The 27750-nt window shown below is 35.0% G+C and overlaps 2 protein-coding genes across 11 annotated transcripts; both read right to left on the bottom strand.

Annotated features, from left to right (window-relative positions):
• Window positions 1-1585: 1585 nt before the first annotated feature.
• On the bottom strand, window positions 1586-13600 carry LOC128176748 (uncharacterized). Of its 10 annotated transcripts, none has more exons than XM_052843262.1 (10): window positions 13488-13600; window positions 9632-9873; window positions 9115-9318; window positions 8481-8504; window positions 7845-7868; window positions 4694-5650; window positions 4452-4557; window positions 4113-4275; window positions 3521-3618; window positions 1586-2664 (listed from the first exon to the last, which is right to left on the bottom strand). In XM_052843262.1, the coding sequence occupies exons 2-10, from the start codon at window positions 9771-9773 to the stop codon at window positions 2532-2534; spliced, it is 1851 nt and encodes a 616-aa protein (XP_052699222.1). In that variant the 5' UTR covers window positions 9774-9873; window positions 13488-13600; the 3' UTR covers window positions 1586-2531. The 10 variants fall into 10 exon arrangements, with proteins under 10 accessions (XP_052699222.1, XP_052699228.1, XP_052699227.1 ...); XM_052843268.1 differs by having other exon boundaries at window positions 9632-9885; window positions 13488-13564; XM_052843267.1 differs by lacking the exon at window positions 13488-13600 and adding an exon at window positions 11731-12118.
• Window positions 13601-14113: 513 nt separating this feature from the next.
• On the bottom strand, window positions 14114-27741 carry LOC128175449 (peroxisomal multifunctional enzyme type 2-like). The gene is made up of 26 exons (XM_052841077.1): window positions 27598-27741; window positions 24277-24330; window positions 23837-23944; window positions 23587-23646; window positions 23419-23487; window positions 23133-23217; window positions 22702-22766; window positions 22394-22516; window positions 21891-22007; window positions 21635-21700; window positions 21280-21342; window positions 20869-20957; window positions 20364-20442; window positions 19981-20138; window positions 19588-19711; window positions 18956-19128; window positions 18180-18249; window positions 17777-17883; window positions 17429-17515; window positions 17223-17300; window positions 16452-16590; window positions 16066-16193; window positions 15505-15609; window positions 15193-15340; window positions 14717-14844; window positions 14114-14535 (listed from the first exon to the last, which is right to left on the bottom strand). The coding sequence occupies exons 1-26, from the start codon at window positions 27653-27655 to the stop codon at window positions 14446-14448; spliced, it is 2571 nt and encodes an 856-aa protein (XP_052697037.1). The 5' UTR covers window positions 27656-27741; the 3' UTR covers window positions 14114-14445.
• Between the last annotated feature and the right edge of the window lie 9 nt (window positions 27742-27750).

The raw sequence follows: 27750 nt of genomic DNA on the forward strand, positions 1-27750 counted from the left end.
CCATTCAGTTTCACAAGTCCAAGAACTCTTTGAAAACTCTTTAATTCAATTAAATCGGAATATAACACATCCTTTCTTTTTTCAATGAAATAAAAAGTTTTGCTTGTATACATTTGTGCTTCTGTTAATTAGATGGTATAAAAGACACTGTAAACGTCTGATTCATACTATAGTGTGAAAATATCTGATTGAAAAGATGTAGAAAAATCTCATAGTAAAAAAACAGAATGTATGCTCTGGAATTTAACCCTGCGTCTGACTGTGTATAGACTCATGCAACAAGTGACTATTAAGGCTCAGATTTCCCGATTTAAATCCCATTGCCCAGCACTCATTGATAATGATTAAAACATAAAATAAAAATTCAGACTACATGCATGTGAACATTGTAGAATATGAAACTTTTGACTTACTATCTTCGGTCTACTGAGTCACACAGCTGACCTATTGCAATTAGTCTGTCGCCGCCCGTCGTCCATCGTTCGTCTTGCGTTAATATACGTAATTTACATGTTTAACTTCTTAAAACTTACAAGGCCAATTATCACCATTCTCATCTATAGGATACGAGAAGCCCGAGTCCTCATTTACGGGGCAAAACAAGCATAAAGGGGCCACATTTTCAACAATCTTCTTCTCTACTCCCAAATATGTTAGAAAAAAACTAAATGCATGATTATGATGTCCATGAAGCCCTCTACCAAAATGCATGGCCCCTTGGTCAGGGGTTCATGCCTAAGGACAGGACCAATTTGGTCATGTAGTGAAAATGTAATAAAACATAGAATGTCCTCTTTCTAGCCACAGCAGGCCTACAGGGAGATAAACTGAATGCATTAATCTGTGGTTCGTGAAGCCCTCCACCAAAATTGTGAATACATGTTTTTCTTTGTCGGTAGTTCAGGTCCTTTGTCGAGCCATATAGTGAAATTGTATTTATTCTTAGAAAATCTTCTTCTCTTCATCCAAAGTTGGAGGGGGATAAACTGAAGTCATGTTTATGTTATTAATGTATCTACCTAAATTGTGAAGTTCATGACCCCTCATGACACTTAGACCTGTAGGGACAATATGGCCACATGATGAAAGTGTCTAAAATTTATATTTTTTCTGTACTTACACGGTTGTGGGAGATAAACTAAATGCATTAATTGTTATCTGTTATCAGTGGCCTTGTCCTTGTCCAAATGACTTTGGATTAAGTTCATGACACACCCTCAGGTCATAAGCAATGTTTATGTAAGAAAGAATTTCCAATGTTTCTCCATAAAAAAGATGAGGACCAAACATGAACTTTGCACTTTTCCTCCCAGTGACCTTGACCTTGCCAAAATGACCTTGGGTCAAGATAATGCCAAATCCTCATGTCATAACCAACTAACTGCGAGGGGGGGGGGGGGGGTATAAAAATAATAGAAAATATCAATTTTGATCACTTTGGAACCCTAAAATTATTTAAAATAGCTTACAAGTGCCATTTGTAGTCATGCAGGTCAATTCATGTGTATTTCTTAGAATTAACTAACACCTTGAAGTGACAATAAGTTATTACTCCACACATGTGACCAATTAAAATAAACAATAATAAGAATGTACATGCACATGTACAATGTACATGTATTTAGTTTTATTGACAAAAGAATTAATAACAAAATTTTTTAAATATAATAATGTAAACAAAATATTTGTGTCTTAAAAACAATGAAACAAGTCAGAATATCATCATCACAGTGTCAATATCACATCCAGCAGGAGCCCCAGTCATCACAGTGTCAGTATCACGTCCAGCAGGTGCCCCAGAGAGTCCCAGCTACCAACTATGTTAGCTGATTTCTAGTTATGATTAAGTCTTCATATCTGAACTACTTCTGAATTGGGATTTTTTTTTTTGGTAAATGTAAAAAAAGAATATTCAGGTATGGTGTTTTAGAACCAGCTCTTTTGGAATCCCATTAGACAGGTTAAACTATTACATGTAATCTAATATAATGATACTGAACGGAATTCTATCACTAGCAGTATATTGTAATATGATTCATATACAAAGCTGCTATTCTGTTACTGCTATCACCAATAAATACTATGCTATCAAAAAACATGTACAGTATTCCAATATCTCTGGGATGTGAGTTCGTTGAAAGGATTTTTTTCTTCAAAATTACTACATCTGGAATTAGAAATTACAGGTACTCTATAAAACTGAAAATTCAACAGCTACAAGTACATGCATTATGAAAAGATTCAAGTTGTTGAAAAATAATCTTATATGATTGATTTACATAAGAGAACTTACAGTGAGAATAAATTACAACATGGACATCAATGTAACTTAATATTAGTGAACACTAAAACAGGGACAATGCAAGTGTAGACGTATCAACAATGTCTGAATTTATCAACACGATTCAGATACACTAAAACATGGATTTCTCAGATACAGTTACTAAAAATTGAGCTGGATTTCTGAGTTATGGATGGAATAATTTCACTGTGTTTATCATATAACTGTCAGGCTGGCATGGAGGGTAGGACTAGCTTTGTGTGGGTCGTGAGCGGGAGGGGGAGTAGGACCGACTCCTCATCCTCTGGGGTGAGGGAGACCTGCTGCGGGCCTCCTTTTCACTCTTCACAATGGTCTTCAAGTTTCCTAGATGATGAAGGGCTCTGAAAACCAGCAACAAAAGCTCATAAAGTTTCAATACAATTATCTTTACAGCATATATTCTGTAAAGCATCTTTATTTTCATATTTACAGCAAGAACAGTTTTCAAAAGCATCTTAATTTCTTTGTCTTTGACAGCAAAAATGAATGAACCTACAACTTGTGAAGCTGCACATGTGTAACAGGTGTAAGAATTTTAGGCTGTCACATACCGGAGAGCTACAGTTCTTTACAGGCAAAAACAATTAACTATACCTAAATGTTGCCAATTAACTTGCCTCAGAAATTCTTATAAAAACCCCCATCAACAATAGAATAGTTATGGTTTATACAGGTATAATGGTAGAGGTAAAATGACAAGACGTACTTCTATTTTTATGTTCATGAGGGCAAATACTATTTGAGTGTTACCTTTATGGTCTATGTAAGGAAAATAGGTCTAAAACTAGCATCAATTTTTTACGAAATATATTGCAAATTTTTTGCTCTCTGATGTACTGCTCTGCAGCTACATATTGTGATTTTTAAGCTCATCTGACAGTGAGTAAATAAATAGAGGAAAAGGAGGTAAAACAACATTATGATTTGAGATTTAAGAGTTAAACTACTTTAACAAATTTATACAATAAATTAATATATTAAACAAAAGTTTTAGTTTAAATTACTTTTCCAATAGTGAATACACAGCAACATCTAAAAATTACTAGTACCAGTAGTCACCCAATACATGTACTTATAACCTACAGTGCCATTGTCATCTCATAACAATTAATACCTGTAGATATATTCATATAAGTAGGTCTACCAAGAGGTTGATGGATTGAACTCTTCAGTTACAATTGATCAGTGGACACTTACTTTTCAAGGGACTGACCCCCGGGCTGTTCCTGCCAGTTGTAGCCTTTCAGGGCGGGGATCTCATCCTCCACCTTACCATTGCTAGGAACAGCACCAACCTACAATACATAGCCATAGTTAAAACAGCAAAACTCAGCACTAAAATTAATACCATACCCATCTTCACAAGCCAAGTGGTTAATTTGTTTTTCTCATCTACGATTGGCTGGCAAAGATGTACCATGTATCAGTGTATATATTTTTCTAGATTCAATTTATGTACGTTATTTGTCAAAGCATCATTTTTATAAAATATTTGCCAAGTGTCCTCAGATAAGCTTGATTACTTTAATATCACTTGCTGGCTCCACTTCATATGCTAATCTAGCATATGCTCAAGATCATATCTATAGACTAGCTGCTACATGATGTAGGTAAAGAGTATAACAAAAGAACCAATTTTAAACATATAAACTTAGCATGTAAGGACAGGTTAATCTCATTGTAATTCTACATATGCTATCCTGTCACACTCTTGTATGACTACTCGATGGCATCAGACCTCTTTTACCAGTAGATTTTTGTTGGTGGTTTGGATTCTGGTGACTCTTACCTGTAGATTTTCGATGGTTGTCGGATTTCCCGCAGCGTGTGCCGCAGCCTCTGTCTGGAGTTTAAACAACATGTTCTTAAGGGCTTCCAGACTGCCTGGCTGTGGAGTTCCGGTCAGTGTGTCTGTCTGTATGTCTTCGTCTGCAGGAAACACTGGTGGCTTCCTATCAACAGTAATATAATGATATGATCAAGCCAGGTCAAGAGCTATAAATTACTTCTGACATGAAGATCATCTTGAAAAATGGATGAAATAAAGAAATAGAGTGGTCATCTGTAAGTAGATAAATCTATACAAAAATCTGTCCTTTTAATTCCTGCTTAAAAAATGTATCCTTACAGACTGGGTGCCACAGGTTTCTCCCAGGACCGGTCTCCTTCCAGCACCATGTCTGTGTCAGGACTCTGAGGGCGATGGGTCAGTCCTGGCCGAGCTGGGGATGCCTCTGTACAAATACATAAAATGTCATAATCTTGGTTAGATTGTTGTATTCTGCATGAACACAGATCACTTACTGTGATCACCAACAAACTGAATAAGTGGCATAAAATAGTTTCTTGTTTCATGGAATTCCCACTAACCTGGTTCAATAGGGCTGGCTCCAGTAATGTCACTTTTGTTTGGGGCAGATATCCCAGCTAACAGTGCTTCTGTATCAAGACTTGAACAGCGAGGGCGACGAGATGTATTGAGTGAATGATCTCCCTTTGAAGTTTCCAAGTATTTATCCAAAATATCACTACTGGTTGCACTTGTGTTTCCAGCTTTTAACACTTCTGGTGCTAACTTACTGGAGAAGTTATATGCCTTTCTACCTGATTTTGGAGATTTTAATGAAGATTTTCCTGGTGATTTAGACAGCAAATCATTGAAATCTAATCCAGGTGGGTTTGAATCATGTGATTTGTTAAAACTAGATTGGGCCACATTTTCAGAGAAGCCAACTCGCTTCTGAGGTAGATCCGCAGTGAGGCTAGAAATTTCGGATTTATCCAGTCCATTGACCCAGCTTGGAGCTGGCCTACCAGACACTAGATCCCTCCTGGACCAGAAACTCTCACTGGGGTTAGAAATGTCCAGGGCATCGATCCAGCTGGGAGGTTTCTGAGTCCGGGATGAATTGAGGTCGTAGCTTTTGACAGGAATGTCATAGGCCTGTCGGGCGGGGTTACTGGCCAGTCTCTCGTGATGTCTGAATGAGGACGGGGACACCGATCTACTTCTCTCCCTTGGCTGGGACGACTTGAAGCTCATCGGGGGCGGTAGATTGGCCAGCCCACTCCTCCTTGAACCACCAAGGATATCCTCAACACTGGACATGTCGCGCTTCTGGGGGGCAGCCCCTACAGTCTTTGACCTGTTTCGGGGGTTCTTATAAGAGTACACGTGTCCCTTTCTATGGGCGGCTGCCCCCGGGTTCATGTTGATCAGAGTGTCTGTGTTAGCACTCTCTATGTCACTCGGGGCATCCCTGGGGAGGCGCTCGTCACTGGCGATTCTCTTCAACAGCTCTCCAGACTTATTCAAAGCTTCATCCACTGAAGGTAGAAATCAACAAAGGTTATATTATACAAATATTGACTGGGGTTGAGGGCAACATTGATTATATTAGCCCCCGAGGGACGAAATATTGCCCGACGCGAAGCGGAGGGCAATATTTTCGTCCCAAGGGGGCTAATATAATCAATGTTGCCCGAAAACACAGTCAACATTTGTTTTGTTATATGAAGAAACAAACCAAAATTTAAGAAATTAATTGAAAACAGATCGCCGTAATTTTCTCAGCTCAACAAAGAATTCACGAATTCAATTTTGTGCAAAGTTCATTTCCAAAATATCCTCAGCATCAAACGGTCACTTGTGATATTCCGCCGACCGTAAGAATTATCAGACAGGTGTTCTACCTGATTTTACTTCACAGTAATTCGCAAATCCTTATATCCGTTATGATAGCAAACCGTTGCATTGCGCGTTCGTTGTTTACTTGCCTTGACTGACTGTCTATTATGACGTCACCTTGTTTTGGAGTCGCGAAGAATTATCTACGTCACCGTTTACGAATCAACAAATCAGAGGCGATTATTTGAAATAGAGGGAATGTTCTCCAGATATTATTCCTAGCCGGTCAATATTTAAAAAATATTGACCGGTCAATATTTTTCGGACGAGCTGATATTACAATTATTGACTATTCGTCTATATAGAGTTATATAGTGAGAATATACTACTGAATATAACAATATCCAATTTTGTATCTTTCAAACTATTTGCTGCAATGTTGTAAATGACCTTGACACTTTCGTTCCTATGATTTTAACAAACATTGAACATGGTGAAACATTATGTATCAAATGTTGCTAAACACGAGTAGCAATCATTAGTGTTACAGATGAAACATATTGTTAATTTAACACCTTTTCATTATAAAAAAATATGTTTATTATTAAGAGGTAATTAATCTATAAGGTTAAATATGGTAAATAGCACCCATAAAATTAAATCAAATAGAACTTTATAGTGGACTTAGTTAAGACTATTCCTTCCCATTACCACTGTTAAAGAACTCATTGATTCATGTCCCTATACCAATGTACATGTAATACGCCACAACACAGAGAATAGTACATTGTACCGAGATGTACACTTACATGACACACTCATACTATATTATACTGTACACATGTGTTTTTGTATAATAATTATTTAGAACATTGCTCTTAAATTATTGCTATTTTCATTTTGTTTATAAGTACATATTTTTAATGTACAATAATTTATTTTACTTTAGTAACCTGTATACACACTGAACATATAGAAAGCTGGTACATTGTACCAAGATTCAAACTAAGTATTTATTAGTACGGTAGTTTACATCATTACATGACATTGTATCACTACAATTGTCTTCAGTTACATACACTCTGATTACTGAACTAAACTGTTAAAACAAGATTACATAGTCACATGTACTAACATACTGTATCATTGTACATGCATAGTCTTTATGCATAGTTTAAAGTACACTGTATAATGTGGTTTCTTTAACCAAGTAAAACTCACAGTTTTGATTATATGTATATTCATGGACAATAATCCAACATAAAAAATTAATGAGATAATTCTTATGTTATTAAATTATATTTAACATTGATTTCATGACTTGACTACTAATTAAAATCCAAGGATATTGGTGTTTGACAAATGATGAAACCACAGTATATTGTACAGTCCAAGAACAACAGACAGAGAGAGGTGACAGAATATGGAGTCAACATACAATCCTGGCTCTCACATTGCTCTCTAAAGTGGATGAATGATGAGCCCGATATGTAAATATGGGTGTTAAATAGCAATGTGTATAGAATTAGATCTATGCATCTGTAGAGTTTCAAGTTAAATCCAATGCTGTCATTCTCGTTTCCAAAAAATTCAGGTAAATCTGATGCATTTTTAAAAATTGTGAGTTTTTTTAAAATGAACAAGCATTAGATTTAACTCTCTATATCACATTTACATGAATTGGAAGAGAGAGAGAGCTACATGTATATCTAGAGCTGTGTTAGCAGAGAGAAGCGGGTATAGAAGTCTGGGTTACATGCATAAATGAAGAAAATAAATGATATATGAATTCTTGGTTACTTGAACAACAGATTAGTTATGAAGATGCACAATACATATACATGGAGTCTGGATTACAACATCTGACAGATAAGTAATGTAGTGCATGCATACCTCTGTACAAGTCCCCATAACCTGCTAATGTATATAATAAATCCCATCTAATGGCCAAGCCTCATACAATGCTCATTGTTACATATAACACCATTACCAACATTCTCCCCAGACAAACAGGAGGCATGCTTTGGTATAGAGTCACAGTGGGACCTTGATTATACAGTGTCAATATTCAGGGGTTATATTAGATTTATCATACATGCATGCAAATTATTGTTATTGTTGTCATCTATCAATTAAAAATAGTTATCTATACTGCTTGTTTTTTTCCCTCTCATTGTATGGCAATAGAGTTACAAAGGTATCATACATGTGAGACCATGAAAGATGTTGGGGACGAGGAACAGAAATGGCAAAAGAAATGCAATGACATGATATTCTAGCATAACATATTTCAACCTAAATTGAATTAACACTTCATGGCAAGTTGCAATGAATTATTCCCTTTTCTATTTTTCTATCAGGTGCTTTTTGCTGCATGATGTGTGACTTGTTGATTGCTTGTGTCTTAATCTCGTAAAATACTTGAACAAACTGGGGGTCATCTTTTGAATACAATATAATTGTAAAACGAGACAACTACTCTCAAAACATGCCTTCACTCTCTAGAATTGTACAGAGCCAACCTCTTACCCTGTTGGTTTCTCCTCTCTCGCTCTGATCCAAACAAAAACAACAGTCATTGCAAAATTTTTTACAAAGAAAAAACTGACTGTGATAAGTATATCAAGTAATGTTTACATGTATTATACTAAGATAAAATTGTAAATCATTTCTACCTCTACTTTAAATTTGTAAATACCCTATAACTTTGGATCATGGAAAATTGTTTGATGATGTTTGAAATCAATTTATGGCTTTAAAATCTATATAGAAAGAAGTTAATTTCTAATTTCTCTGTAACAGTGGACATTACCAAACAATCTTTGTTACCAGTACATTATATTAATTGTCATGTGTGAGAGTCATCATCAAAGATGTTATCACTGAAGTTTGTTCATGAATCTGAAGTGCAAAGACTAAGATGGTCTAAGTTTAAGGGAAACAAATATTAAGCACCTGTACAACTACAAGGTTCAGAACTATAGATATTACAAAATCATGTGTTTCCAAAAAAAATAAAATCCAAAAAACTTCAAATAACTTCAGTGAAGGTAAATCTCTAAACAATTAAAATACTTGTCTCAGTACTTTAAAAATTATTCTGTAATTGACCACACCTCTAACACTGAGATGTATCAGGTAAATGTTGTAGATTCCTGCCTACCTTCGGCCCTCAGAGCCATGTTTCGCTTCATCTTGTCGTAAGATTCATTGATAGACTCCCTGGCAGTCGCCAACTTGAGCTCCGCAGGGGTATCCCTGACCCCTGTCTGTAGCGACCGGTCGGCCGTCAGGTGAAGCGGGGACTTTGGGTCCAAGAGGTCAGAGACGTTCTGACGGTAGCGACCTTTGTGTTTTGAGGTCAGGCCTATAAAGAAACAGAGAAATAAATAAATGTCTACAGAAAACCTGATATACCAGTAGATTATTATGGCAAGATGGAAACCCTGCTTCCCTCACCTGGATACTGGTGCATGTAAGATTCTTGATCAAGCCTCAAAAGTAAATTCAATTTACCTTTAAAATTGCCTGATAGGCTTCTAAAGACTCAGAAAACAGAGGTAGACTCAGTTCCAATATACCTGCAGAGTGGGCTATGTAAAGTTCTTAAAAGCCTCAAAGGAATTTCACCTGTTTACCTGAAAGTGTATAGTCTATCGGTAAAGTCAGTTCCTGAATACCTGCATACTGGTCCAGGTAAGCCTCCAAAGCCTCCGAGGCTGAGGTAAAATCTCGGCTCCCCACCATGATCCGCGATCCGTTGCAGCGGATTCTGTTCAATCCGTGGAGGAGGTCTGTGGGAGGTTCTAAATCCATTGTCATACTGCACCAAATGGAGACTGGTCCTGGATGAACTCGCTAATCCATTGTTGTACAATTCTATCTACCAGTGTACAGCTCTACCAGTCAACCCTCTGTGTATCTACAAAAACAACTGTCACTGGTATACTACAAGAAAACATTACATGCTGCAATTTTTTTAACACTTGATATTAGCTGAATTTGATCTAATATAGGTTTTCATAGAAAATATTTTACAAACTTGTTGAACTACTATAAAATCTTAAAATCAGTGTCAACTTTATTTAAGGAAAGCTATTACCATGTTCAAACACCATTATTTGCTTTGAACAAATATATCTTCATTATTCTTTTTTTCTTCAAAATGGAATTCATTCCTCAGTTTATCATTTCAAGTAGAGGATACATGAATTAAATAACTTTGCACAACTTGAAGTTGGTAAATGTATGCTACACCCCCTCATATCAATGCAGCAATTGTCAAATATTTGTTAATCCTGTGTAATCCAATTAACCGGGTCATAAATTAACCTATCACAGACTGTGTCCTATCAGGATAAAGCTATCTCGTGTCAGGCACTGAAATAGCTGAAGACTTTAAATTGCAAGAGTTTTATTTCATGTTCAATCTGCATGGTTGGGTAGTTTTCTGAGGGATGAACAACTTTATCGAGTCAATGGGTGATCAATTCCATCATTTAAATCTATTAACTAGTATCTGTGATGAGTTCATTCCACAAAGAATATATACCAGAATATTGCTTGATGGTACCCTTCTTCAAGAAATGTTCTTTCCAAATTTTGCAATAGTTGTTGGTGTCTATATATAGCTTGCATAGATGCGGCTAATATCTTTACTGTATGATGGCCAAACAATAACAAAAATGGAAAAAAAGAAAATGGAAAATGTATAAAATCTTCTGGTACATTTTCCTGATATTGTACAAGAAATTTTTTTGTTACAGTATGATAATGAATCTTATTTAGACAAGATCGTCACACTGCTTTGAGGGACCATAATCTACAGAATTTCTAGTAAATACTGCCTTGTTCTTGTAAGCCAGGTTAAACTATATGTTTAATAAACAAAATCATTATAAAAGTCACTCTTCTTCTAAATTTTGTGTGCATTAACTTTATACATACCGTACCACATATCTAAAATAGGTAGAACATAAAATTCCTGAAGAAAATCAGATAGTAAGAGATAGTCTGTGGGTGCAATAATTCTATATACAGGTAAATCCCAAACACAAACAAGGAGTCCAGGTACCGCTAAAGTCAGTCCTATAAATCTAGAATATATCAGTGATGTAATCCCCCAGTCACCGATCTGTATACTCTACAGTCACCACACTACGCCTTTCTATCACCGCTAGAGAAAAAACCCAGAGATTGTGGAGTACCCACCAATCCAAGCTCAGACCTGCATACAGCCCAGAAATGAAAATATTTTAAATGTCTGACAGCAGTCAAATAACTCATAGTGGCTCCATGAAAAACAGAAAATAAAACATAATCCCTGGCCTGAATAGGTAGTTATTGAACTGAATCCAATCTTGTGAGAGGCACACAAATAATCATTGTGATACTGGCCATTTACTTTTCCCTTTAAGTTGCTAATGGCTTAATGGCCGGGGATAAACTTTCCCCAGTACACACTATAAAACACACAAATTCTTTGCTTACTGTCATCTACAAGATTCTGGTAAAATGTAGCAAATAGATTTAAAATCAAAAGACTTTCATGAAGCATTTTTTGCACATTTACTTACTTTTGGATGAATTGGGTTTGAACTCAAGGTTATGTTAAAGATCTCCGCTTATCTAATTTCAACTCTTTTTGTGTTAAAAATGTTTTCATCAAGATTCACAGGTGAAAAGAAAATTCACAAAATGAACAAGAATTGACAACTTAAATCCAATAAAAGTTTTGTCTTATTAAATCTACAGCGGAATATTGACAGGTAACAAATACCTCAACACCTGACAGAGGTGTTCTGGACGGTACCTGGAGATCTTCTTTAATGTTAGGAATCCACAATTCAATTGCTTTGTATCAACTCTACATTTCAATCTCAACGTTACTGTTCCATACATTTGCTGTAGGTATAACTTTGAACCACGAGTCCCCCCTGTAGGTACATAGACTCTCCAAGCCTCACAACCTTTGCCTGTTCCTGGATTGTGTTTATCACACAGAGTTTCGAGTAAGCTCTTCATATACCACCACACAGTCAAGTGTTTGGTCAACAGCTGGAAATGTTGATTTTAGTCTCCTGCTCTTGTTTACACTTTTCTGATACCTCTTTCTTGTCATATTAGTCTTTTATTTGTTTACCTATCTGGGATATATACAATTCAAAGGAACTATCTACAATCAACCTTGTCACACAATGCAGCTCAATTATTCAATTCTGGTTGAAATGCCTAACTTCATGTAATATCAATCACAATATTAATTTGACTTCATTATATGATCACATACAAAATGAAATAAAACCATCATTTTTAGAAAAAAATGTCTTGTTTTTAATGTAATACAAAAATAAAATTTAGGACCTTTGGAATAAATTAACAGTAAACTTAATTAACTGTTATAGAAGTTCATGTACAACAAACTTTGGTAAAATTTACACTTTTTTACTCTTTGAAATGTTAAACTTTATAATGTTAAACTTTATGAAATGTAAACTGCACCCAATTTTCATAATGTATAACCAAGGTTTAGACTGAATTAATATAGACCAATGTTGTTTGCATTCAGAAACCAGTGTAAACTCTTTTTTTCAAATTTGATCCAAGTTTTTAAAATTGTTTAACTGATCAGAAACTGATGGAGTCAATTATAGGAACAACTGAGCTAGCATTTTAAAATGATTGGTCTGGGGATAATTTTTGCACCGTGCCTCAACAATGTGATAATTATATACCAGCAGTACACAAAGTGTTACGGAAATGAATATTTGTACACTAGGTCTCTGTCACTCGCAAACACTGACCAGAATTCTCTTTGCCTACCATCATAACCATACATTACAACAAATTTTGGTGAGTACACCCAAGCAATCACTTAGCTGATCAAGCATTCAGAATTTTGGTTTATGTTTGACACATGATCTACTGTTGCATGGTCAGTCTACACCCAAAACATTACTTTGTGTAAATGTCGAAACTGTATCAAACATGGTTTAGATATGTTTAAAAAAACTGCTCCTTAGGTTGAGAGTTTTACTCTTAAATAGGTCAATCTTAACAGCAAGAATACAAAAAGATAGAGACAGACCCCTGTGTATGCAAGAAACAAATCTGATACTTTTTGGAGTCATGAAAATTTTGGCGCACAATGCCAATTTTTCGGAAAATATTATCTACAGGTGGAGACAACATCGAACTGTCATTCTGTCATCTTATCATAAAAATCAATATATTGAGGGTTTTACCGTTTTACTGCATTTTAAACCGTGTTGAACACTAATCTCAGGTTAATGTTTATTATTTTACTCCTTGAGCCTATGATCATTTTTCTAACAAAATACTGTTTAATGTCCTTATACATAAAAGCATAACGATAGTTCCCTTTCGAATAGTGTCATTGGTTCTTTAAAAGTCAAGTGTTGACATGTTTCAGCATTGGAAATTATCATAAAGTTACAGGAATTATCCTAATATAGTAAATGAATAATGATAAAATTGATTAGATATGTCTCCTTTAAACTAATGAATTCTTTTTACCTCTTCAATTTGCTTAAACATTATCACTTGGAACCTCTTCTACATTTTTCACAAATTGAAATTCAAGTTTTGCGGGAGCAGACAACAACCGGAAGTTTATTGTCAAAAATTTGTTAACTCGTTCGTAATAAAACAGAAGAACTTTGGTAATTTGCTCAAGGGCATATTCGGGAAATAGGGGTGTGAAACTAGTTAAAAGAAAAAATACGTTGTCGTTTTTTAATGGACTTTTTAAGTTGTATATTATAAAAGCTTAACTATCCAAAACTAAATAATTTACTTAACACCCAGAGAAGCAACCTAAAAAAATAATCACCTACAGCATTTGCTATTATCAGGGACGTATATACTAGTATATACGTCCCTGCTATTACTATTTTTTTTGTCTTAGCATAACAAGAAACAGCACAGATCTTACTTAAATTAATCTAAAAAAATAAAACTTCAATGATTTGAATGAAAAAAATCCAGATCTACCCAGCAAAATTCTCTCTCTCCTCTCTGTATCTCCCTCTCTTTCTATCTCTATTTATGGATCTCTGGTAACAATTTAACTTTTGAATCTCTTCATCAAAAACATAAGCTACAGAAAAAAGAATGCGAGTGAAAAAGTCAAAACAACAATATGCTAAATATTATGGGTACAAAATATTTATTCAAAATCAAAGTCTTCATAATATACAATAACATGATGAAATATCATTTAAAAATTATAATGTTATCACAGATGCAGCCTCATAATCATTAACAGATCAGTCAGATTAGATTTCATTCATAAATAATCAATTATTACATGTAATACCGGTTTGTATCTGATACAGACTCAGCCAAAGCATGATCATTAGCCCATTCACATTCAATACTTCTCTTTTAATGCAACAAATTGATTGTCAGTGTTAAGTACATGATTTAGGAAAAATGGTCCCACTTATTAAGCACTGGTTTCAGTCACACAAGTCTAGAGTTTGGAGGTTTCTCCAAACAGAGAACCTAGCTTCTGAGCCAGCATCATATTGCCTTTTAGTTTCAAAAGGCCTTTCATGAAAGCCTAAAAAGGAAAAGATAAGAAATTATCAAAAATGTATATTTTAGCATATTTTAATTCATTTACATTCATTTAATTCATGGAATATCAAGATCTAACATAAAATTTTAGAATAAAAATATCAATTAATTGACTAAGGTAATCTGGCAGAGCCAGAAATTTCCCCTTTTTTTCCGAGACTGACCGTTTGTCCGTTCAATTTTCCTGATGCCATGTCCACCATGTTTTTATCGTCAATGGTCAGCGTACAGTCGGCCTTGCCCTGTTTGGGTTCCCCTTTGTACACTCCTGCTCCTGTCTTCATGTCAGCCGCTACAAAACAAGCACAGTCATTACCATTATACACTGATGTAAGTCAAAATCTCTTGCAGAACACTTTTTCATATTTCTAAATGAAAATATAACCAAGTCTAAATATGGTAATATAGTTACAGGTTCACAGAATGATGGGCCAAACATATGCCCAAGGGGGGGGGGGGGGGTGTTTATTCCCAAATCCACTGTTACACAAGAGAGACATCTTCTAATTGTTGTGCTCCGTCATTACTGATGCCAAACATATTACATGTATTCATTTGAGACACTTTATCATAAGTAGATAATAATTTCATTTTGTAATATCAGTTTGACCTGGAAACCTGGATTTTTGGTATAACTTACTCCATTTTGCAGCAGGTTTGCCATTCTTTGTGATATCAAACAGGAACACTGCATTGATTTTCTTGGCTACATTAGGTTGAGATTTTGCCCGCTTGGCCATATCCTCAAACAAAGCATCACTCAACAGACCAGAGCCACCAGATGATGACTGGACAAAAAAGTAGAAATAACAGATCGTGAGTTTTATTGAATCAAACAGAATATCACCCATAAAAACAACAGAGCGATAAAATCTGTACATTAACTTTGTTTGTTATGAATTAAATACAACACAAGTGGGCAAGACAGTTAGTTTGGAGGAGTATATGTTACCTTTGAGGTTTGGGTGGAACCAGCTGGAGCTGGTTTTAGAAGTTCACCTAGCTTTTGTGCCAACATCATGTTTCCCTTTAACTTCAAGATTCCTTTCATAAAAGCCTGTTGAAGAGGTGTAAAATAAATCTCTATAAATGCCACATTTGATATTCTAATGTACATTGCCAGTATTAATTATTCAGAAGTCTAAACATACAGTCTGCAAAGAATTTAAACTTGGAAAAAAAACTGTGTACACACATAAGCATGGATTATTTACCAAACCTTAAAAAAAAAACAAAAACAAAAAATAACAAAAAACACTTCCTTGACCACAATCACAATTTATCGTATTTTAGACTGACAAATGCACCTTAATTTTGTCCCTTACTTTACAATGCTACAGTCATGTAAAGCTTGGGACTGCCCTTACTCACCGTTTGTCCTTCGAGTTTTCCTTACTTTACAATGTGACAGTCGCATTAAGCTTGGCACTGCCGGTACTCACCGTCTGTCCGTCTAGCTTTCTTTACTTTAGAATGTGACAGTCAAGTTAAGCTTGGCAGTGCTGGTACTCACCGTCTGTCCATCGAGCTTTCCTGCCGCCATGTCCATCATGGCCCCGTCGTCAATGGTCAGTGTACAGTCCGCCTTGCCCTGTTTGGGTTCCCCTTTATACACCCCTCCTCCAGTCTTCATGTCAGCCGCTATCAGAAATATCAAGCATTTTTATAAAATATTACAGAACTTTTGTCCACACTGGATATACACAAAATTTTATTTGCATGCATGAAAACAAGAATTTGAAAATTTCTGGCAGCAAATTATTTTATCACCAGTCCATTTATACAAATAATGAAAAAACTTGGTTTTTGGTAAATAACTTGTATTGGTTTGACTTCATCATCTGAGTGAATCAGTCATTAAGCTTCCTTGTTTGGTCTTGTTTTCCAGCTTTTACTTACTCCATTTAGCTGCTATTTTCTTGTCTTTTGTGATCTCGAACAGGAAGATGGCGTTGATTTTCTTGGCTAGTTCTGGCTGGGATGAGGCACGCTGTGCCATGTCATTGAACAGAGCGTCAGTCTGAAGACTTCCTGAGGACTACAATAGATAAACCACTCTGATAGAAAAGATGTCGCACAAAAGTTATTGAGAACAGAAAACAGACAAACAGGACTACAATAGATCAACCAATCGATATCTCATACAATAGATATAACAAAAAAATCTCAAAGGATAGAACAGACAAGACTACAATTACATGTACACCAACCACTCTAAATACATAAAATAGAACTTTGCAGTCTCAGTCATTAGACAGACAGATAGTCAGACAATAAGGGCTGGTTTCACATCACTGTTTAATACATTTTGAAAGCATAAGCTTTGATATAAAGGATATCAAGTCTGTAACAGCAGCACTATTGTATAGCCTCATGATGTAAACATGATAATCATGATTCTACAATAATTCAATCAGATTTATTGGTAATGAAATAACAGTTCAAGATTAAGATAGATACTAACTAAAGTTACCTGTTTTGATTTTTTTAATCACCTAAAAGTCAATTGTTTGGGAGCCAGAACTTTTCTTATGCGTGAGATCAAATTTGCTGAATACAGCAAAATTAAATTACAAACTAGATGTCACTGCCATGCACAAACAATCATTAGTACATGAAGTAAAAAGGCCTTGACATTTGGAGGCCTATTGTGAAGGTCATGGATCTTACTGGTGACTTTGTGGGTGCCCCTCCTTCATGGAGATCGATGTAAGAACCGGACAAACTGATACTGCCATTTTCTACAACCTGAAATATAAACCAGTGTGTTCACTAAATACCATGTTTTACTTTTGTGTATTTTTCAAAATTTGCTTTTTTTCTAATCAATTTAATTAACATAACCTTCTCTGGCGTAACAACGACCTCCGACTGACCTTGCACTGGAAGAAGACCCGACTCCCCTCCTTCCACATGTCTGTCTGTATGGTCTGTCCAGGTAACACAGGCTTGGAGAACCTCACCTGTTATATGATAAAACATTGATCTAAAGGGTATACTTAATAACCAAAATAATAATGGCAAAAAATCAAAGCATTTCATAGAAAAGATAATATTTATAACAAATTCCGTGCCCTTTAAGCAATCACAATCATCATCTTTATCTATCGGTACATTACAACTAACATGTTTTTTTATATGGTAAATTACTTTTTTTTAAAGTCATGAAACCTTAATATTATCATTTAAAGTATTCATCATGAATTTAGAACACCTTGACTTACCTTGATAGCCTTAAATTTAGACACATTATTGTTGCAGTACTGGCGTAGAACATGCCTGGTGGCATAGCCAAAGCTACACAGTCCATGTAGAATGGGCTGAGAGAAACCTGAAAACAAAAATGAATGGGTAAAAAAAAGGGGTGTGTTCCAGAAAACTATCAAAGTCATACTATGTAACTTTCACAATAATTTTTGCTCTTTTTGGGATCACTTTTACATTGTAAATATTCAATATGCAAAAATTATATCTGGTGTTGTTTTATATATGAAACTTTAAATTGCCAAAAAATGAGGGACACATACATAAAAGTTGCACATTTTCCCCATTTTTCGGAAATTTTGTGACATGTGAAAAAAATAGAACTATGTGAATGTGTCCATCAGAAATGGACAGATTGCTCACCTCCCATTGCAGCAAAGCTTGGGTCAATGTGCAGCGGATTTCTGTCCCCGCTCAGTCTGTAAAGAGCTGCCTGTAACAACACAAAGATCTTGTAACAACCATATCTTGTAACAACACAAAGATCTTGTAACAACACAAAGATCTTGTAACAACAATATCTTGTAACAACACAAAGATCTTGTAACAACACAAAGATCTTGTAACAACACAAAGATCTTGTAACAACACAAAGATCCTGTAACAACACAAAGATCTTGTAACAACACAAAGATCTTGTAACAACACAAAGATCCTGTAACAAAACAAAGATCTTGTAACAACCATATCTTGTATTCTGTAACAACACAAAGATCTTGTAACAACCATATCTTGTATTCTTTTCAAAGAAAAACTATTTTACACAACTCCATTAATTCTCTTAATTTTTTGTTCATGAGAAAATTATTCAAGTACATGATTGTATTTGTCTATACACTTGTCCACACCATGCAGTTGGTCAAACAACATAACAACATCATGACTGATATATCATCATCTACCGGTATAACTGATCTATACAGTCTTTCCTTGTTTAGATGTTACTATATACTTTAAAAGGATTTTAAGATTACAGAACTGAAACTGAAGGAACTGCAAATGTAAATTCCTTATACTGTTAAGCATGTTTGCTGTTCCGGTACCCATATTTAACTGTATAAAGGCACCATAATCCATGATCAAATTGACACAAACAACACTGTTTAGTTAATGGTGACTGTAAATAATGCTACATTTACCTGATCAATGCCAGTCTTTTCACTGATGCTGGCATCGGGGGGTCGTTTTGGGGGACTAGCTGTTGGTTTGGCTTCATCAGAGTTCCTCTTTCCCCCAAACTTCCCCGCCCCCACCACAAAGGTACTGAATTGGTTAAAGGCAACCTTTTCATTTTTCTCGTCAAATGTTTCAACTAAAAATGAATACCAGGTATAAAATACTCCATTACTTTAAGGAGTTTAATGATATGTGGCATATGCATAATGGTCAAAAAGTGACTATTTATCTGCTCATCATAATCAGGTTTGTGCAAAGTCGATCATTTGGAAAAATCTTCCAAGAAATGAAACTATTGCTTATTATAAGATGGTAATTGCAGCCCCTTGGAGGACACCCTGTTCGCACGAAATCAACAGAATAAAATAATACATGTACAAAATATCCTGTATATATTTTACTCCATAAAACAACCTGTATAAATGCAAATTTTATAAAACTAGCACAAATGTTTTGGCACCATAAATTGCCAATTTTAACACTTACAGAACTGTGGCTTCCAAGTCGTCCATCTGAATTTTTTTCACACCAGAAGCTACAGACCTACAGCTCATATTCCTGTATCTGTATCATTTGTTTACAGACCCTCACTTACCATTGACAATGAGGACAGCCCCCGAGCCCTTGTCCAGAATGTCCACTACGCGACTCCTGGAGGTGAGGGTGGCCCTGGGGGGCAGGGGTTTGTACAACTCGGTGTACTGCTCCCCATGAAGCACCTGTCACAACAACAAAACACATTAACAAGTTGTCATGATTTGATTTTTTTACAATCCTTTTCCTGATCATGGAACATTATAATAGTTCCCTGTATTGTACAACTGAAGATGTAAAATATTGTAATGAATTAAATAATATTATCATATATTTTTCAAGTTAACAAAATTTACCAACACATCAAACATTAAGAAACAAATCAAACATTACCTTCATGTAAAATATATGTATGCCAAAAAAAAAAACCCTTGCAATACAGCTCCAGTTTTACCTTTGTCAAATCAATCTGGAATCCTGGCATTCCGCCAACCATCATCCCTGTCTGTGAACTAAATGCAGGAATGACAGCGAAGCTTGGAATGACACAGAAGTCGCCCGCCCCCTCAAACAGGAACTTCAAATAGTCCTCCTCCTTGGTGGAAGAGCCAACTACAATGTACACACATGATGTGGTTTCATATTAATTGTTACATCACAAGTTCACAATATATGGAAGAAGTCAAGCTTGGAAGAACAGAGCACATACATTGTGTGTTCAACACTTGGTAAAAGCAATGCAATAAATTGAAATCATTAATATGAATTGCAGATAATCAGAAAAATATACAGGTTTTAAAATGTTCCAAAATGCAAAGATTAATAAATTTGACCTACTTCCCAATGCGTATAGAATGACGTCCCTCTCTGTGTAACTGAACTCAGTGGGCGGGGCTTGATGAGCTTTTGCCGCTTCCTGTCATTAAAATAATAAACACACATACCCAAACAAGGTCACAGCTCTATGAAATCACAACAGGAATTCTAGTCGGAAGATCAGATTATATGATTTTTTTTAAAATTGAGATCTATAGTATAGAACAGATAGTTTTAGGAATAAAGCCCACAAATATTTGTATAAGCATGTACATGTACCTAATCATTTGTTTTATACACAAAGATCAAGAGCTATATAACCCTATTTGAAGAAATGTAAACGGGAATAATTCCTGTAATACATCAGTCTTATCTGTAAAACAGTGATGTGAAACCATGGCACTAATGATACTGAGGGACAGTCCAATATACAGTAGAGTACACAGTTAACAGAACAAATCACAATAAGTTAATGTCAATCAACGTAAGTAATCAGTCAGGGTTGTGCCTTATTCCTAGGACTTACTATGTCCATGCCGCCAGAGGAAGGAGAAGATCGTGATGGTTTCTGGTTCTCCAAATCCTTCAGAATGTTGAACATTTCGGCCGAGGACTCTACAAAATGACTTAGCTCTGTTAGTCACATACATGTAACCTCCTTGTATTTGATAATGTTGTTTTATATTTACATCCTCAATCCCCCTAGGAACAAGTGATGTCCCATTCAGAAAAGCTAAGATGTATACATGTGTACGCATAGAAAAAAGTAACTAGAACGCTGTCATTTCTATAATCTTAAAAAATTTGTCGCAAAATGATCCATAATCAACAGACCTCATAGAAAATATATAATTGACATGAGTACTGTACAATCTTACATATCATGTGATTAATGAGCTGCACAGAATTCTGAGGACTATTAGTTGTAGCCCCTCACCTGTAGTACTAGTGGGATGGGTGGAGTTCCTGAAGTCTGTGATTTTGTCCCAGTTGTCACGAACTAAAATGTGAAATTTAATAAAAAGTCAATGATGTCAAATAAACGGCAACAGCAGATGAGTATGCATGTATTTAATGATACAAAAATCAATAAACATGTATATATATATGTTCCAGTACATTGTATAAAACAATACTAGTACAGCTTTAAAACTATTTCTTTTTTTAATGATTTCTATCTAATCATCATTACCCACATGTTACTTTGATATCTACATGCAGGCTGATGGGACTAGTTGATTAGTTCTACCACCTGTCCCACAATTTATCTACCTGTATCAAGTAATACTTACCATCCTCCGGGGTCATCTTCTTCCCTGGCTCTCGACAAACACTCCCCTTTGTTCTTTCCCATCTCACTGAAAACAGCAAACACAATGCAAGTGAAAATTACAAATTCTACAAGATTTATCCTGCTGGGCACTGCTAGATCAAAGCACTACTGAACTACGGGATTTTAAGATTAATCTGAGCTCAAGTGTTACTTCAATCTACAAACTTCCATATCCAATGTGTGTTCCAAAACTTGACTGAATTAAATCTACTTACATTTTCCTATCCATCCTGCTCCAAGTTCAAATAATGACCCATTTTCTTCGCAAGATTCGTGACACAGATACAGAACAAGAGGAGACACGTATTCTGGCTTCAGTGCCTCCACTAAATCTGTACCAAAGACAAAGGGTAGAAATAGTATACAACAATGCATATTGTGTCACACTTTTTTGAAATTAATTAACAAAAAATATCCATAAATTTATATTACATATACTATTTTCCTTCACTCTTTTTATGTTTAACCTGTGTACCACAATAAGATCAATAGTCAGTTACTTATGATGAATCTGCAAGTCATGAAATTGAAACTGACCTTTTACAATTTTTACCTTTTTAAGAATTTTAAAAAGTGCATTTTTGGTCAAATATTGTACAGTTTGCAAATTTAGAATGAATTTGTTCCTAAATGGAATGCAATTTCATCTACATTGATATCACCATGTGTCCCATCTTAAATAGTTATAGTTAAACAATTACATGTATAAGCTACAAACCAGGTGGCAGTACGGTTTCTGTCATTCTGGATCCAGCCATGGGAGCGATCGTGTTACAAAAGATGTTGCTCTTCTTCCCCTCGATGGCCAGAGTATTCCCCAGTCCCAGAAGTCCGAGCTTGGCTTTGAACACAAAAATAAACATCAATGACTGAATATATATTCCAATTCTATATATGCAAGTTTGTTACTTGATGCTAATTTAGTTTTAACTTTTCCCAAGGAAGTTCTTATAGTTATAATGTACATAAGGTTGAGTATTGTCTTTAAATCTCATGCTGAACTCATAAAGAGGATTCTGTTTGTACCTGCGCTGTAGTTAGCCTGTCCGAAGTTGCCATAGATACCAGCAGCAGAGGCCACCATGATGATTCTACAAGGGACAGATAAAATTGTATTTTTGTCGCATGTTCTGCTGCAAGCATTGAATTTTAAGCTACTGTATGCAGGGTTATCTTTGCCCTGTGTTCACCCTTTTACACTTGCTAACAGTTTTGTTTCATCTTGAATTCACCCAGACACAGTTGTGTAGAAAAGAAAATAATTTAGAATTGGATTTGCCTACTTTTAAATTGGGTTGCTGATAACAAGAGTGAAAGGGGCAAAAATAAAACAAGGGTGAACATTTCCCTTTATACAGTAAATTTTATCTTATATCCATCAAGAGAAATCTTCTATGAACATTGTAATTCTAAAAGAACAGAGTTAAAAATTCAAAGTAAAACCAAAAGAAATGGACCTTCCATAGTTGTTCTTTTTCATGTGAGGCCATGCTGCCCGAGTCACTTGGAAGGAGCCCCTCAGGTGGACTTTGTGAATCAAGTCTGACAAAACAAAGGGAATGACCGTAAACAGCTTCCAAAGGTTAAATACTACTACAGCTCTGTTTATCATGCCAATCGCTATTTTAACGCACATTATGAAAGGTAATACATTGTATTTGAACAAATTCTGATATTTCTTTTGTGTAAGAGGAAATTTGCAACTGAAACAAAAGGTAAATTGTGGGCAACGTAGGTACTGACCCCAGTCCTGGTCACTGATCCGAGCAAAGGAACGATCCCTCAGGATTCCAGCATTGTTTACAACTACATCTGAAATACACATATTAATTTAATTAGTAATCACTTCAAAATTTCAAACGCATCTGATGTAACTTTTTAGGTAAAATGTTTGTTAAGTATTTGACGTACCAATGCGACCAAAATTCTCCAGGGCTGTTCTTACCAGCTTCTCTCCCTCTTCCACCGAGTCTATATAAATAATTAGTCAATCTGAGAGTGAATATGGGAATCTTTTGACAACATGAGGAAGCAATTTCTAGTACCCGGTATTATCCTACATTCATTTATATTATATAGTCAATGGTCATGTTGTTTAATTTGAACATTAAATAAGGACCTCCCCCCCTTCACCCCTCTGATTGTGACCCCTATGACTGACCATAGTTAGCAACAGCTTTTCCTCCTTTAGCCCGGATTTCCTCCACCACTATGTCAGCAGCACGGGAACTCTTTCCTTCCCCCTTGAAATTTCCTCCCAAGTCGTTTACTGTAAAAATATCCTATGTAATATGCTCTCTTACTTACAAAGCATTTGAAGATATATCATTTGAAAATAAAGACTTTGATATTTTAAGCTTAACAAATATCATGCAATTTATTAAACACATTCAATTAAAACTTTCAGTTGGTCAATGAATTCAGTAAATGGTTATGTACAACTAGAGACAATAATATGCACATAATAAAATAAAAGCCATTTCATTATTAAAGGGTTCATAATAATTATGATGACATTGCCAATATCATATTATATTGATGTAGAGGAATCTTGAAGGTTATTTAAGTACCGTAATTATAATGACATAAATCATTGATTACCGACTACTGATGCTCCACGTTCAGCAAAGGCCAAGGCGTAATCACGTCCCAGTCCTAAAACAAACAGAACAATTCCTTATAATACTAACCAATCACTGTATCATTCAACTGTCAGAAAAGTCAAGGTGTTATACAACTATATAACTATTGTGTACGCCACAGTCACTTTATTTTAGAGTTAATTGTGTACACTAGTCATTGTAATACACAGTTATTTGTGTACACTAGTCATTGTAATACACATTTATTTGTGTACACTAGTCATTGTATTACACAGTTATTTGTGTACACTAGTCATTGTAATACACAGTTATTTGTGTACACTAGTCATTGTAATACACAGTTATTTATGTACACTAGTCATTGTAATACACAGTTATTTGTGTACAATAGTCATTGTAATACACAGTTATTTGTGTACACTAGTCATTGTAATACACAGTTTTTTGTGTACACTAGTCATTGTAATACACAGTTATTTGTGTACACTAGTCATTGTAATACACAGTTATTTATGTACACTAGTCATTGTAATACACAGTTATTTGTGTACACTAGTCATTGTATTACACAGTTATTTGTGTACACTAGTCATTGTAATACACAGTTATTTGTGTACACTAGTCATTGTAATACACAGTTATTTATGTACACTAGTCATTGTAATACACAGTTATTTGTGTACACTAGTCATTGTATTACACAGTTATTTGTGTACACTAGTCATTGTAATACACAGTTTTTTGTGTACACTAGTCATTGTAATACACAGTTATTTGTGTACACTAGTCATTGTAATACACAATTATTTGTGTACACTAGTCATTGTAATACACAGTTATTTGTGTACACTAGTCATTGTAATACACAGTTATTTATGTACACTAGTCATTGTAATACACAGTTATTTGTGTACACTAGTCATTGTATTACACAGTTATTTGTGTACACTAGTCATTGTAATACACAGTTTTTTGTGTACACTAGTCATTGTAATACACAGTTATTTATGTACACTAGTCATTGTAATACACAGTTATTTGTGTACACTAGTCATTGTATTACACAGTTATTTGTGTACACTAGTCATTGTAATACACAGTTATTTGTGTACACTAGTCATTGTATTACACAGCTGTTTGTGTACACCACAGCCCTTGTAATACACAGCTGTTTGTGTATGCCATAGACAGTGTTATACACAGCTGTATGTGTAAGCTACAGTCATTATAATGCACAGCTCTTTGTGTAAGCTACAGTCCTTGTAATACAAAGCTGTATGTGTAAGCTACAGTCATTGTATTACACAGTTATACACAGCTGTTTGTGTTCGCCTAAGTCACTGTATTATACATTTGTATGATATTGGACCTTGTTTTCATTGTTTAATGGCTCATTCCAAAATGGATTAAATAAATTAAAATAGAATGAATTATATTGGACATCCAGAAAACCATGTTTGTATCACTGGCACATGTACCAGGTACCTACTGACTTGATTTCATTGGGAAAAGTGAATAAATTACAGCAAAAGAAGAAAATAACTGTAAGCTACTTGACCCCTAAAATTTGTGAAATCATAAGCTACTAAACAGAAAATAAATATATGAGCAATTATTCCATCAAATGATGTAAGGTTTTAGTGGTGTGTTATCTCCTGATCAAATTCTAGTTTGGATAACATGTTCAGTTGTTGTTTGCTTTTCAGCCTATCTTCATGTCTGTCACCTATAATGCAGTGTCAGATACATTGTTGCATCCCAATCAAAATTACTTTGGTTAGATACAAGCAGTCACCACATATTAAATTAATAACTTCAGGTATGGTAGAAATTGGTATTGTTCCTCAACCATATGAATACCAGCAATGATGAACTTTCAAATATTCCTATCCGTTGAATTTCAAACTAAACAGTAACTCATGTTAGGCTAATGAATTGAATAAAATTATATCAACTTTATATTCTGACATCAATTGCAGAAATAATTCCAAAACTATGTTACACAAAAAATGTTTAAATAAAAAAGAAACTTACCCTAGTCAAAACTTCTATTTCAAAATTAATGCCAATGTTCTTAATTAAACATTCATATAAATAAACGTTGATAAGTCACTTGGAATGGTGTCTTCCCACAATATTTTAATGTTATCATCCAGGTACATTCAATGTCTGTTGCAAACATGCAATGCAAAATCCCCATAGATATCATTTTTTTAAGCTGTGTATTGAATATAATAAGCTAGAGAGGGTGTTTTAAAAGAGAAATCTTGGAATTTTATCATACATTTTTTGAACTCTGAGGTATAAATAAATATCGAGTAATGAACATGATAAAGCAAAATGTGAATTGAGAATATCTTGGGACAAAGTATACATGTAACTTAATATACTGGTTTAAAAAGATAGCACCAGTATTTGATTCATCCTACATTATGATCATTCCACTTTTTCACCCTTGCCCTATATTTTGAACTGCATGAGTTTCAAACATTTATCTACTCTAACAAGACCATGGATTAATGAACCCAACAAATTAATGCATTAAAAATATGAACTGATATTGGCCTCAACTTAAGTCAAATGTGTAACATGTTACAGTTCACAGATCAGAGTCAGAAGTTTGATGCTGTTTTGTATTAGAAGAAGAATGAAAAAAGAATTCACAAGAATGAAAAAGTCGAATAATTTTGCCCTGGACCTCCCAATACTACTGGTGTGCGACTAGTTCTCGCTGAGTACCATTTCTTGCCAGTGCATTGTTACATCATATTTCATATATAATTTTATGTGTTGATAAAATGACGTAACAATGCACTGGGGAGAAATATGGTAGTCGGCAAGAACTGGTTGAACCCCAGTGTATCTCTCCTGACAGGCTAAAAGATGCTGCTAAAATAAAGTCTTTTACATAAAAAAATGACATAAACGTAGACAAGTATCATACGCTGAAAAATTGTGCAAGGTGTTCCAAGAACCTTTGGAACGATAACGTTACACGATGTCAAATTTTCCAAATATAATTTTTTCATTTTAAATTTACAGTCAACTTTTAGCCTAATGAGAAAATGAATTGACATTGTATACAAAATTACAATGAAGGCAATTAAGACGGAAGAGAAAAATGACAGAATATTTCTATGAATTGCTACCCCCCCCCCCCCCCCCATCCCATTTCTTGAACCATCGAACCTGCAAAACGCAATGGACTTTGCACCGCTTGCATGCGTTCCTCAAAGGTTCCTCTTAAAAAGACAGCAAAAATACAATTATTCAGGAAATTAAGTTTATAGCATAAAAGAAATAGGTTGAATTTACAAACCATTTCCAGCGCCAGTCACTAAAACAACCTTTCCGTCAAAACGCAAGGGAGCTGACATGTTGGATGAAGAGAATGCAGTGAACTTTCAACCCAATGTGTTTTATATACAACACACTCCACGGTTGGTTAAGATTTCAACTTTGAACTCAATGT

Source organism: Crassostrea angulata, chromosome 3, assembly GCF_025612915.1.
Source record: "Crassostrea angulata isolate pt1a10 chromosome 3, ASM2561291v2, whole genome shotgun sequence".
Classification (NCBI taxonomy): Eukaryota; Metazoa; Mollusca; class Bivalvia; order Ostreida; family Ostreidae; genus Magallana; species Magallana angulata.

Bases quoted from the DNA above. Each gene is read 5' to 3' on its own strand.
- LOC128176748 (XM_052843262.1), bottom strand. From the start codon at position 9,773: ATGACAATGGATTTAGAACCTCCCACAGACCTCCTCCACGGATTGAAC. The intron at 8,505-9,114 runs GTAGGCAGGAAT...TGTTTGGATCAG, and splicing joins CATGGCTCTGAGGGCCGAAG to AGCGAGAGAGGAGAAACCAA. The intron at 4,276-4,451 runs GTAAGGATACAT...TACTGTTGATAG, and splicing joins AAACCTGTGGCACCCAGTCT to GAAGCCACCAGTGTTTCCTG.
- LOC128175449 (XM_052841077.1), bottom strand. From the start codon at position 27,655: ATGTCAGCTCCCTTGCGTTTTGACGGAAAGGTTGTTTTAGTGACTGGC. The intron at 20,958-21,279 runs GTGAGGGGCTAC...GTCATTTTGTAG, and splicing joins CCATCCCACTAGTACTACAG to AGTCCTCGGCCGAAATGTTC. The intron at 16,591-17,222 runs GTAAGATCCATG...TATCTATTGTAG, and splicing joins GGGCACCCACAAAGTCACCA to TCCTCAGGAAGTCTTCAGAC.